Source organism: Apodemus sylvaticus, chromosome 18 (assembly GCF_947179515.1).
Source record: "Apodemus sylvaticus chromosome 18, mApoSyl1.1, whole genome shotgun sequence".
NCBI classification, from domain to species: domain Eukaryota; kingdom Metazoa; phylum Chordata; class Mammalia; order Rodentia; family Muridae; genus Apodemus; species Apodemus sylvaticus.
In genome coordinates, this window is record NC_067489.1 from 34,962,033 (window position 1) to 34,974,506 (window position 12,474).

Genomic DNA, 12,474 nt, shown 5'->3' on the forward strand with positions numbered 1-12,474 from the left:
GGACCCAAGAGATTCCTAGTACCTAACAGTGGGAACATTAACTGAAATACACAACAAAAGAGAGATAGAACCTATAGAGACCATATCCAGTGTGTAAGCATGGCCCACAGTTGAGGGACGGGGCCACCCACCCACCTCAAAAACAATAATCCAGAATTCCTCATGTCAAAAGGAAATGCAGGGACAAAAGTGGAGCAGAGTCTGAAGGAAAGGCCACTCAGAAACCGCCCCTTCTATGGATCCATCCCATCTGCAGATACTAAACCCAGACACTTTTGCTGATGCCAAGAAGCACTTGCTGACAGGAGCCTGGTATGACTGTCCCCTGAGAGGCTCTGGAAGAGTCTGAGCAATCCAGATGTGGATACATGCAGCCAAACATTGGACGGAGCTCAGGGACTCCAATAGAGGAGTTAGGGCAAGGACTGAAGGAGTTGAAGGGATTTTTCCACCCCATAGGAAGAACAACAAAATAAACCAACCAGCCCTCCCAAAGCTCCCAGGGACTAAACCACCAACCAAAGAGTACACATGTGGGGACCCATGGCTCCAGCTGGATATGTCACAGAGGTTTGCCTTATCTGGAATCAATTGTAGGGGACCCCTTGGTCCTGTGGAGGCTTGATGACCCAGAGTAGGGGAATGCTAGGGTGCTGAGGGAGGAGTAAGTGAGTGGGTGGGTGGGTGGGCGGGTGGTAGAACATCCTCTTAGTGGCTTGTGAGGGCATAGAGAGGTTGTTGAGGGATACTGGCAAAGGGAATAACATTTGAAATGTAAATAAATAAAATAACAAAGAAAAAAGAATATCTGTTGTAGTAGTTATGAATATTTTCTCAATATTTTTTAATAAAAGTTGTCATGATTGTCTTGAGAGATATCTCTGTTACGTTGGTACCTGACAATGTTTTGGATATGATAGCCTTTGTATGCCATTGAGGCATTTAGATACAGTGTAGCAATGGAGATTTTAGACTGTGGTACTATAGCAGGACAAAGCATGCCCATATGTTGATTACATTGTCTATCTCTTCATTCCCCTTCTTCATATCCCTTGATCCTTTCAAATTTTCCATTGGTTATTTTTTCTCTATTCCACTTACGGTTGTTTATCTATCCTGTATCTCATTTAAATCTAAATTCCTAGAATGCCTAAGTTAAACAGTACTCCTCTAAACTTCTCTGAAAGCTGTCTTTTCTTTTCTAAAATTCTTTCTCCCTAGTACACATATTTTTGTGTTCATGTCATATATGTTTAAAACAACAGATAAGTTAGAATAACTCAATATCTTGAATCAAGTATCTGACTAATATAAAATTATGGGATGGTGATTTTTTTTATACAAGTTCATAGCATAAGCACCATTTAACTTATTCGTATGTCAAAGATAGTACATTATGAGGAGAACTATGACATGGTGTAGAAGAAACACTTACCTGAGGTCTTGAGATGGCTCTGCTCTGATGTGAGGTGTTTCCACAGAGTGCCCAAATACTGCTCCTTCAGTTCCTGTGGGCAGCATGGACACAGCCATCAGCTAAAGCAAGTCTGTACACTCATGCTATTTTTCATCCAAATCTGTGTATCAAATATTCTTCCCTTAGCTGAAAACAGTAGCAGATTAATTAGAAATTTAACATTGGACAAGGAGTACAAGACAGAGATGAGCCAGGGAAGAAGGATCTGAATATCCTACGGTAAGTACTTTTACGATTAAATTATTACTGCTTTAGATAAAAGGAATTCACCTTCTGGTCTGATCAAAGAACAAAGACCCATCTCTTTCATTGCTTTATTTCACAGTTAAGTGGATTTAAGAATAAGGATAGGTTGAAACACTCAGGTCAGACATCCCATATCTTAGAGGGCATGAGGAAACTGCCGATGGTGAGCTCAGGGCGACATAGTATTAGACATTTACAGAGAGGTTTCAAACAGGACTTAGCCACTCTCTATTGGAGAGATTTACAGAGGTCCCCGGAAAGCAAAGAACTCCATGGTACTTTGACTTTTGTGGAGTTAAGGCACTATCTAAAGGTGAGAGCCACTTTACTTCATTTCATTATAGTTGAGTTCATCTGAGGTCATTGTTGTCTGAAGAGGTCAGGGACTCCAGTATCTTGTGCAGATGGTCAATTGAAACCTGGTCTGAGCACACTTACTGACTCTGCTTGATTTTCCAGACAACTAGAGTTTTTCTACAGCTTAAATGAGAAAAAGAGAGTATGCTTTTTTTAAAAAAAAATGAAGTGAAATTTTTTAATGGTGTAATGACAAATGACAAAAGCACTTTGTAAAATAATATTTATTTCAATGTTATCCATATTCTTTTCAGATTAGGCATTATTTTTTATCTCATCCTTCCTCGTGTATTTTGATGTAATAATGTTATGTTTGTTTCATGAATGTCATCAGCATTGTAATGATGATAGAATTCAAACCCATACATTGAAATACAAATAAATATGGCTGTGCATACTGTGGAGGGAAATATAAATCATGTCAATTCTGCAAGCACCAATGGTGCTGTTAAGAGGGAACTGAAGCTGAGGTTTACAATATCTTAAACTAACATAGCTTTATAAGGAAATGGATTAGATCTACTTAATGATCTTTTAAAGTAAATATTAAGGCACACTTGGACGTAGAGCCATGGAGAAAGACTGCTTTCTAGGACTGAAATATTAATTCCTTCATATTATGTTTGAGAGTCAAGATTCTTAGGGTTTTCTGTGGCAAGCTCCTGTACTACAGATTTTCCTTCATGAAGTAAATGCTCTTGGCATCTGTTCGCCTCTGAGCCTTACTGATTAGCCCCCTGCCCCAGCAACAAAAACGATTTTTAGGACATGTAGTGCTTGTATTATTTTTTATGATCTTTGTTAATTTTGAACACTCATTTTCTTAAATAATTCATTCTCTTGATATTCTAATTTTGCACATTAAACATTCTTTATCATGGGTCCTGAAAGGTAACATAATGATGTCAGCTGAAGTAGTAAACCTGTGATTTCGATGGGCATGACATTTGAAAGAATATCCCCAGATAGACATTTACATATCTCAAGGAAAGTGACTGACATTTTAATACAGACTATAACATCCTGATAGGATAGTTATCCTTGTGCAAAGTTCAAATGCTAATCTCTAGAACTGTATGATTATGAAAATTTTCCAGACAAAGTGACAGAAATATAATTAGAGAACAGTGACAATATTTATTTTCAAACACTGGTTCACCCCACTGTAATAGCACAGATTCTGTATAGCTGAAAGCAAAAGTAGAAAATCACCAACACCCACGTTTGTCATTGAGGATTAAATCTAAATTAAGAAAAATTACAAATAAAAAGGAGAGACATAGCAACAAACACCAAGGAAATCCAGAGAGTCAGAAGGACATACTATAAAAACCTGTATTCAACCAAATTGGAAAATCTAATTGTAATGACCAATTTTCTTGATCTCTATCTCCCACCAAAGTTAAATCAAAATAAGATGAGCAACTTAAACAAATCTACAACTCCTAATGTAAAAGAAGTGATAATTAAAAGTTTACTAACCAAAAATCAAAGAATGAAAAATGAAGCATAGACATAAATGGTTTTAGTGCAGAATACTATCAGGCTTACAAACAAAAATTTATACCAATATTCCTCAAGTTATTTCACAAAATAATATCAGAAGGGAGATTTCTGAATTTGTTGTACCCTGACATTCAAGCCACATAAAGACACAGTGAAGAGAATCAATTACAGACCAAATTCCCATATGAACATAGGCGCAGCATTTTTCAATAAAATACTTGCAAACTAAATCAAAGAATATATCAAAAAATCATTCACCCTGATGAAGTATGTGTCAACCTAGAGATGCAGGGATGGTTCAGCATTGTAAACTAATATACAAATCTACCATATAATCAAATTGAAAGACAAAAAGTACATGATCAAAGTATTAGATGCAGAAAAGACTTTTCACAAAATCCAACACTCCTTCTTGATGAAATTCCTACTGAGATTAGGGATATAAGGACCATATATCAACATAATAAAGGCAGTTTACAGCAAGCCCACAGCCAATATTGACTATGGAGAAAAACTCAAAGAAATTCCACAAAAAACCAGGAACATGGCAAGGTTGTCCTCTCTCTCCATATCTATACAATAAGGTACTTGAAGCATTAGAGGAATACAAAACTTGCAGGTGATCAAAGATGAAGTTAAAGTATCCTTGTTTCTACATGATATGATAGTAGCTATAAGTGACCCTAATAATTCCACCAGGAAACTCCCACAGCTGATAAACTCTTTCAGCAGTTGGTTTGCTACAGATTAACAGCAGCAGCAACACCAAAAATCAGTAGCATTTCTATAAGAAATTAGGGAAAACAACTTTTACAAGGTTCAAATAATATAAAATAAAAATAAACTGAGGTATCTCTAACCAAGAAAGTAAAATTTTTATGATTAAAAACTTTAAGAGAGTTTCGGTAAGGCAAAAGACAATGTCAAGTGGACAAAATGGCAGCCAACAAAGTGGGAAAGGATTTTCACCACCCTACATCTGACAGAGGGCTAATATCCAATATATACAAAGAATTCAAGAAGTTAGGCTCCAGAAAGCCAAATAACCCTATTAAAATGGGGTACCGAGCTAACAAAGAATTTTCACCTGAAGAACTTTGAATGGCTGAGAAGCACCTTAAAAATGTTCAGCATCACTAGTCATTAGGGAAATGCAAATCAAAACAACCCTGGGATTTCACCTCACACCAGTCAGAATGTCTAAGATTAAAATCTCAGGAGGTAGCAGGTATTGGTGAGGATGTAAAGAAAGAGGAACACTCCTCCACTGCCCGTGGGAATGCAAGTTGTTACAACCACTCTGGAAATCTTTCTGGCGGTTCCTCAGAAAATTGGACATAATACTTCCAGATGACCCTGCAAAACCACTCCTGGGCATATACCCAGAGGATTCCCTGGCATGCAATAAGGACACATGCTCCACTATGTTCATAGCAGCCCTATTTATAATAGCCAGAAGCTGGAAAGAACCCAGATGTCCCTCAATGGAGGAATGGATACACACAATGTGGTATATATACACAATGGAATACTACTCAGCAATTAAAAATAATGAATTCATGAAATTCTTAGGCAAATGGTTGGATCTGGAAGATATCATCTTAAGTGAGGTAACCCAATCACAAAAGAACACACATGGAATGCAGTCACTGATAAATGGATATTAGCCTAGAAGTTCTGGATACCCAATACACAATTCACATATCAAATGACTCCAAAGAAGAAGGAAAGAGAGTTCCCTGGTCCTGGAAAGGCTTGATCCAGCATTGTAGGGGATCAAGGACAGAGAAGTAGGAGGGAGTTGATTGGAGAACGGGTGGAGGGAAGAGGGCTTATGGGACTTTTCAGGAAGGCGGGACTGGGAAAGGGAAAATAATTTGGAATGTAAACAAAGAATATAGAAAATAAAAAATTAAAAAAAGATAAAACCTTTAAGACATTAAAGAAAGAAACTGAAGTGGATACTAGATGGTGTAATGATCTCCCATGTTCATAGATTGATATTATTAACATAGAAAATGGCTATCATATCAATAGCAGACTACATACACAATGCAGTTCCCATCAAAATCACAACACAAATCTTAAACGGATAATTTTCAGTTTTTTATAGAAACACATCTCAATCTAGTTAAAAAAAAATTTCGAATAACTAAAAATACTGCTGCAAGTATCATCATCACTAACCTCAATTTATGCTAATAAGTATATTAATAAAACAGACCCAAAAGCAGACACATTGCTCAATGGGAACAAATTGAAGACCCAGACATTGGCAATAATTAATAATCACTAAAATTATCTTGATAGGTATCAGATCAAAACTGCGCAAGCCAGGTGCTTACTATAAATGTGTGAAATGAAAGGCAAAAAATATTTTTTCTTTAATTAGGAATTCTCTCCATTGTCAGAGTGCTATATTTGTAAAATCTGATGGGCTATTGAGTCAGTTTTGAATTTCAAATAAATAAGAACTAATTTTATCAATTTTTTATTGTTTGGGTACTATTCACTAAAACAAATTAAATGTTCAAATAATTTAAGTAGTATTCAAATGAATTTAAAATTAAATAAAGCACTATAAATTGATGTAGAAATATTTATTAGGAGACAAAAATATCTCATTTGCATTGGGGGGGTATTCCACAGTCATAACTCTGACCCATAATTGTTCCTGTCTGAAAAAATTTCAGGGACGGAAATAGAGATGAACCCGAGGAAAAGAAGGTTCAGTGACAGGTCCAAAGTGGGATCCAACATTAGGGGAGGACCCAAGGCCTGACATTATTACTGAGGCTATGCAGCACTCATAAAAAGGTACTTAGCATGACAGCATTCCAGAAGACCCAACAAGCAGCTGAAAGAGTCAGATGAAAATATTTGCACCCAACCAATGGACAGAAGCAGCTGACCCCTGCTGTTGAACTAGGGAAGGGTAAATGAAGCTGAAGGCGACCCTGCAGGAGGACCAGCAGTCTCAATTAATCTGGACCCCCGGGATCTCTCAAACATTGGACCACCAAACAGGCAGCATACACCAGCTGACATGAGGCCCCTAGCACACATACAATAGAGGACTTCTGGGTCTGTGTTCATTCAGAGATGATGCACATAACCCTCAAGAGACTGGAGGCCCCAGAGAGTTTAGAGGTCAGGTGGGATGGGTGATAGGGACATCCCCATGAAGACAAGTGTAGAGGAGGAGGTATGCAATGTGGAACAGTTGGAGGGTGGACCGGGGTTGGTGGGGTGGGGAATAAAATATGGAGTGTGTAAAAACAATTATAAAAAAGAATAAAAAAGTGGAGCATAAAAATAATGTCATGAACTCACATGATAGATTATACAAGATATGTGCTATGTCAAAATGCATACACAAGAATATATAAGACATTACTTAGAATGGTATCTTTTAGATATCTCTAAGAAAACATTCAATGAAATAGAAATAATATTAAAACTAAATGTATCTCCTTTTCTTCTTTCTGGTTCTCTTCCTTTTCCTACTCCTTCTGCTCTTCTTTGAGGACAGAGTATTCATAGAGGAAATGGAGATCATTAAATATAACATTCTGGTGTATGATACAGGTCTAACAGGTCTTATCTCCTAAGGCTTAGGATTAAAAATGGGAACCACCAAACCTGCAGTCAGTATACCTTTTGACAGGGTGATCTTTATTTCCTATATCCTGAGCATATTTTCTATAATCATTGCTCACTAAATATTCATTATCTGTTCATTGGATTATATATTTTTACAGAAGATCAAGCAAAAGTGTTCTAGAGTGAGACTAATAGAAATAGTGATAAGGTGACTTATGGCTAAGAGGTAAAGGAAGGTTGGGAGACCTCAGTTCTTTCCTTAGAGCTTAAACAGTATTGGAAATATCTGAATTATATTTGTATTTGTTTCTATATGTCAAGGAAAACTTCTAGTCTTTAGCTTTTCAATAAAAAAAATGAGAATGAGTCTCAAAATTTTTACTTCTTTTTGGAATGGAGACAAAGAAAAAATTGATTTTTCCACACAATTTAACTATGGTACCCAGGAGATGCTTCTTCTTATGGACTCTAGTGTCTTAAGACAAGGAAAGTAAGAATAGGTTGTTTTATTCCTTTACCCCTTTTTTTCCATAGTCAATCAAAGTAGTAGTTAAAGACAGACTCTCTCATTCGTAATGTTAGGTTGTGGATAACATGAGTTTTCAGGAACCTTCAATGTCGAACTATTTTGGTAGGATTTTGTTTTTAAAACTTCAAACATGAATACTGTAACTTTTCTCATTACTCTTTATTCACAAGTGAGGAGATAGATTTGCTCCTATAAGTGGAAAGAATATTCTTTATATTGGGCAATGCATGGAATAAGCATATTAGAAAATATATCTGTGTTTGTTCTTATATCTGACAAGGGGAACTTCTAGTTTTATCTTTTCAATAAAAATGTCAATGACTGAATATTTTTGACTTTTTCTTTTTTCTTTTTTTTCTTTATTTTCTATATTCTTTTTTACATTCTAAAAGCCTTCCCCTTTCCTAGTCCCCCCACCCATATGTTCCATAAGTCCTCTTCTTCTTTGAGTGGAGACAAAGGAGAAATTGATTTTTCCACACAATTTGAATGTGGTACCCTGAGAATGCTTCTCCTTATGGACTCTAGTGTCTTAAGACAAGGAAAGTAAGAATTCCTTTAATCCTCACAGATGATCACAGTGGTAGTTAAAGACAAGGTACTAGCTATGTTAGTTTTGTTCTACTTCCATAAATCTCTGTAACTGAAAATACATTCTCCTTTAAAGAAAGGGACAATTAAGGTGGTAGGTAAGTGGAGATTAGCAGGGTAAAGGAGACGTGCAATGGGAGCCTGAAAAATGAGACTCCAATTAGGGAAAAGCAAGGAAGGTCAACAGAGAAGGAGGGGAGAGGAACAAATAACACAAGGTTGTTTGATAAAGCAACAAGGAAGTATTTTAGGTATTTTATATTTACCTAAAATTATACTATGTACATACATACATAAGTACTATATGTATACATACATAGATATATACACAAACATACATGTTTATATATAATACATATATAAAGAATTTACATGTATATTATTATATATGTGTATATTTATTACATATATCTTATATATACCTTGAGGGAAGTTATATCTTTTGGCCTGACAGTTCTCCCTACAAAAACACAAAACCATAGATGAGAGGATCTCAAGGGCTAGACAAAAAAAAGTTCCTTTCACATGGTTGGTCAGGGTAGTCGGCATGACACCACCAACAACGTAAATTATCAACAAAGCCCTTGGTTGTTTCTCAGATGTTAAGGTGGGCCTCTATTGCTGAAAGTACCAGCTAGAACATAGAACTTAAACAATAGAAGCTTTATTGTAACTGAAAGTGTCTGTTACGAGCTCTAGCTTCTTTGGGAGCAAAAAATACCATGTATGTTGCCAAGATAAAGAAGTAATTAAATGATCCTATGACACAAGTAATCATATTTTCTAGCATGGTAAGACATGGTAAAGATACAGTGTCACTCACATTTGGTGATAATAACTTTTTATTTGGACTTAAGGCCCACTCAACAGGAGGGAAAATAAGTCTTGTGACAGAAACCTAGCCAATTTCCCTAGGATTATGAAAGCCACAGACCTTAGGAAAGAATCTACTACCTCAATTTGCTAAACCAGCATAACTCCTTACTTCTTTTTAAACTGTATCCTTAAGCACATAGGCAAGTACAGTTGCCACTATCTCATCAAAGAAGCTTCTCTTTACAGTAAATGGAAACTACCACGGAGAAAACCACAACTGAACCCAAAGTAGAGATTAACAGATAATGTGGATTCCAGCCTCAGTGGTTTAATCCATATCACAAATCATACATCTATAGCTCAGGGAACATTGCATATGAAAGGGCAGAACCAGGCTATTAGAAATGGAGCCCATTATTTAAAGTGTAGACCAATCTATAAGCATAGCCCATTCAATCAGGCAAATCCAAAAGATATCCCAAGGTCTTTTATTATTAAATCAATATGAGTGATTCTAGTGCTCTCTGATTATGTGACACACTGTATTTTAAAATGATGAAATTATTATGCATTTGAGTTTAGCATAGAACTTTTTAAATGGCTCTGGAGTTTGAAGTTAGGTATACCATACAACATAATTATGGTTTATGCTTTTATATTACTGGAATAATCTAAAATGTTTTCTGTGGACTGGTTAAACATAATACACACTCTCACATACACACACAATCACACACAGCACTAAGAAGTGATCATTCATTCCTAGAAATATAAGTTGTGAGAATTTGTGCATGAGAAACCTACAGCAGCTCACTGGAGGAAAACTGATAAGAGTTTTTGTTTTTTTGAGGATTCTGTCAATATTCTCCTATTTATAAGAAGTATGGAGCTCTAGTAACTTAGAGATATCTTATATCAAATTTGGACAAAACTACACATGAAAAACCATTTAAAGACTTACATTTATTCTTAATGCAGGTAGCAGTGCTATAAAATGTTATCATGCTGAAAACAGTAATAAATTTTGGAAGTACTGGGCTAACTCTTTAAAAAATATCAAAGAAATGTAAATTTGCCTTAACATTAGAAAAATCAATTAACAAAATTCTTATCAGTAATTTTTTGATAAAGAATAGTATCTATCATATTTAAAGGTATAAACAAATCACTTAAAACTTTAATATCTTTTGAATACTGAATGAGCTCCAAAATCTCACATAATAAAAGCTTTGTCTCTTAGGTGACATTACTGGGAGTTTACAACTTTTAGTTGCTGGAGACAAATAAAATGTTGTAGGTCATGAATGATCTATCCAAAGGGACTGTGGAGTTCTGTTCTCTTCCTATTCTGGTACAAGAATTGAACAATGTGTCTTCTTTGTTCTCCACCCTTAACATGTGATATTGCTAACAAAAGCCCAAACCAATGAGTGTACATAATATCAAAATAAACCATTCATCTCTCTATGTATATTATATCATTATATATGCCATTATGTTCTCATTATATCGACAAAACCTTATCCTTTTCCATAATTAATCTCACCGATAAGCAGCATCATTCAGGTAAATAAGAATAAGAGAATGAACTTCCTTTACACAACAGAATCATCAACAATGAAATGTACAGTATATTCTAACTTACTAGTGACATGCTATAAGATTTTACTTAAAGGTAGTGGTTTTTCAAGTAACCACATTGTATAAAATATGATATGATTTTTTTTTTGGTTAGAATCATCACTCCAGCTCAACTCTGTGCCATGCTGTCCTTTTATTAACTACATTATTATAAGGTAAAGGAAACTGAAAATAATATATCAAAAAAGAATACTTTTTTGTCTTTGTATATTTGTATGACAAAATTTAAAAAGATATGACATTGATACTTTGAAACATCCGTGAAGAATTAACGATGGATATTATTCTAAAAGTTATTTGTAATGAAATTTTATGCCTTAAATTGTTTTTAAAAATTCAGTGGACCTGATAAACAACTTCAGCAAAGTGGCTGTATATAAAATTAACTCAAACAAATCCTTCCTCTACTCAAAGGATAAACAGGCTGAAAAAGAAATTAGGGAAATGGCACCTTTGTAAAAATAGTCACAAATAATATTACATACCTTGGTGTGACTCTAACCAAACAAGTGAAAGATCTGTATGACAAGAACTTCAAGTCTCTAAAGAAAGAAGCCATAGAAGTTCTCAGAAGATAGAAAGATCTTCCATGTTTGTAGATTGGCAGGATTAATATAGGAAAAATGGTCATCTTGCCAAAAGAAGTCTACAGATTAAATGTAATCCTCATTAAAATTCCAACTCAATTCTTCATAGAGTTAGAAAGACAAATTTGCAAATTCATTTGGAATAACAAAAAATCCAGGATAGAGAAAACTATACTCAACAATAAAAGAACTTCTGAGAGAATCACCATCCCTGTCCTCAAGCTGTAATACAGAGCAATAGTTATAAAAAAAAACTACTTGGTATTGGTACAGAGACAGGCAGGAAGATAAATGGAATAGAATTGAAGACCCAGAAATGAACCCACACACCTATGGTCACTTAATCGTTAACAAAGGAGCTAAACCCAGCCACTGGAAAACAGCATTTTCAACAAATGGTATTGGCTCAACTGGCAGTTAGCATGTAGAAGAATGCAAATTGATCCATTTTTATCTCCTTGTACAAATCAAGGACATCCATATAAAAGAAGATGCACTGAAATTAATAGAAGAGAAAGTGTAGAGCCTTGAATACATGGGCACAGGGGAAGTTTCTGAACAGAACATCAATGGCTTACGCTTTAAGATCAAGCATCTACAAATGGGACTTCACAAAATGTCAAAGCGTCTGTAAGGCAAAAGACACTGTCAATAGGACAAAATGAAAATCAACAGATTGGGAAAAGTTCTTTACCAATCCTATATCCAACAGAGGACTAATATCCAATATATACAAAGAACTCCAGAGAATCAAATACCTTTATTAAAAAATGACGTACAGAACTAAACAAAGAATTCTCAACTGAGGAAATGTAATTGGTTGCAAAGCACCAAATGAAATGTTCAATATCCTTAATCATCAGGGAAATGTAGATCAAAACAACCCTGAGATTCTACCTCACAGCAGTTAGAATGGCTAAGATAAAAAACTCAGCTGACAGCAGAGGCTGGCAAGGATGTGGAGAAAGAGGAACACTTCTTCATTGTTTGTGGCATTGTGGGATGGTAAAACCACTCTGGAAATCAGTTTGGCAGTTCCTCAGAAAATTAGACATAGTGCTGCCTGAGGACCTAACTATACCAATCCTGGCTATATACCTGAAAGATGACCCAACATTTAA

General features: G+C 35.4%; 1 protein-coding gene across 2 annotated transcripts in view; it reads right to left on the bottom strand.

Annotated features, from left to right (window-relative positions):
* Sgcz (sarcoglycan zeta) overlaps positions 1-12,474 on the bottom strand; it is a 432,264-nt gene that overhangs the window by 15,646 nt on the left and 404,144 nt on the right. For both annotated transcript variants that reach the window (XM_052162264.1, XM_052162263.1), the window contains one exon: positions 1,436-1,508. In XM_052162264.1, the coding sequence (XP_052018224.1) occupies positions 1,436-1,508 (73 nt within the window). The remainder of the gene's footprint in view (positions 1-1,435; positions 1,509-12,474) is intronic.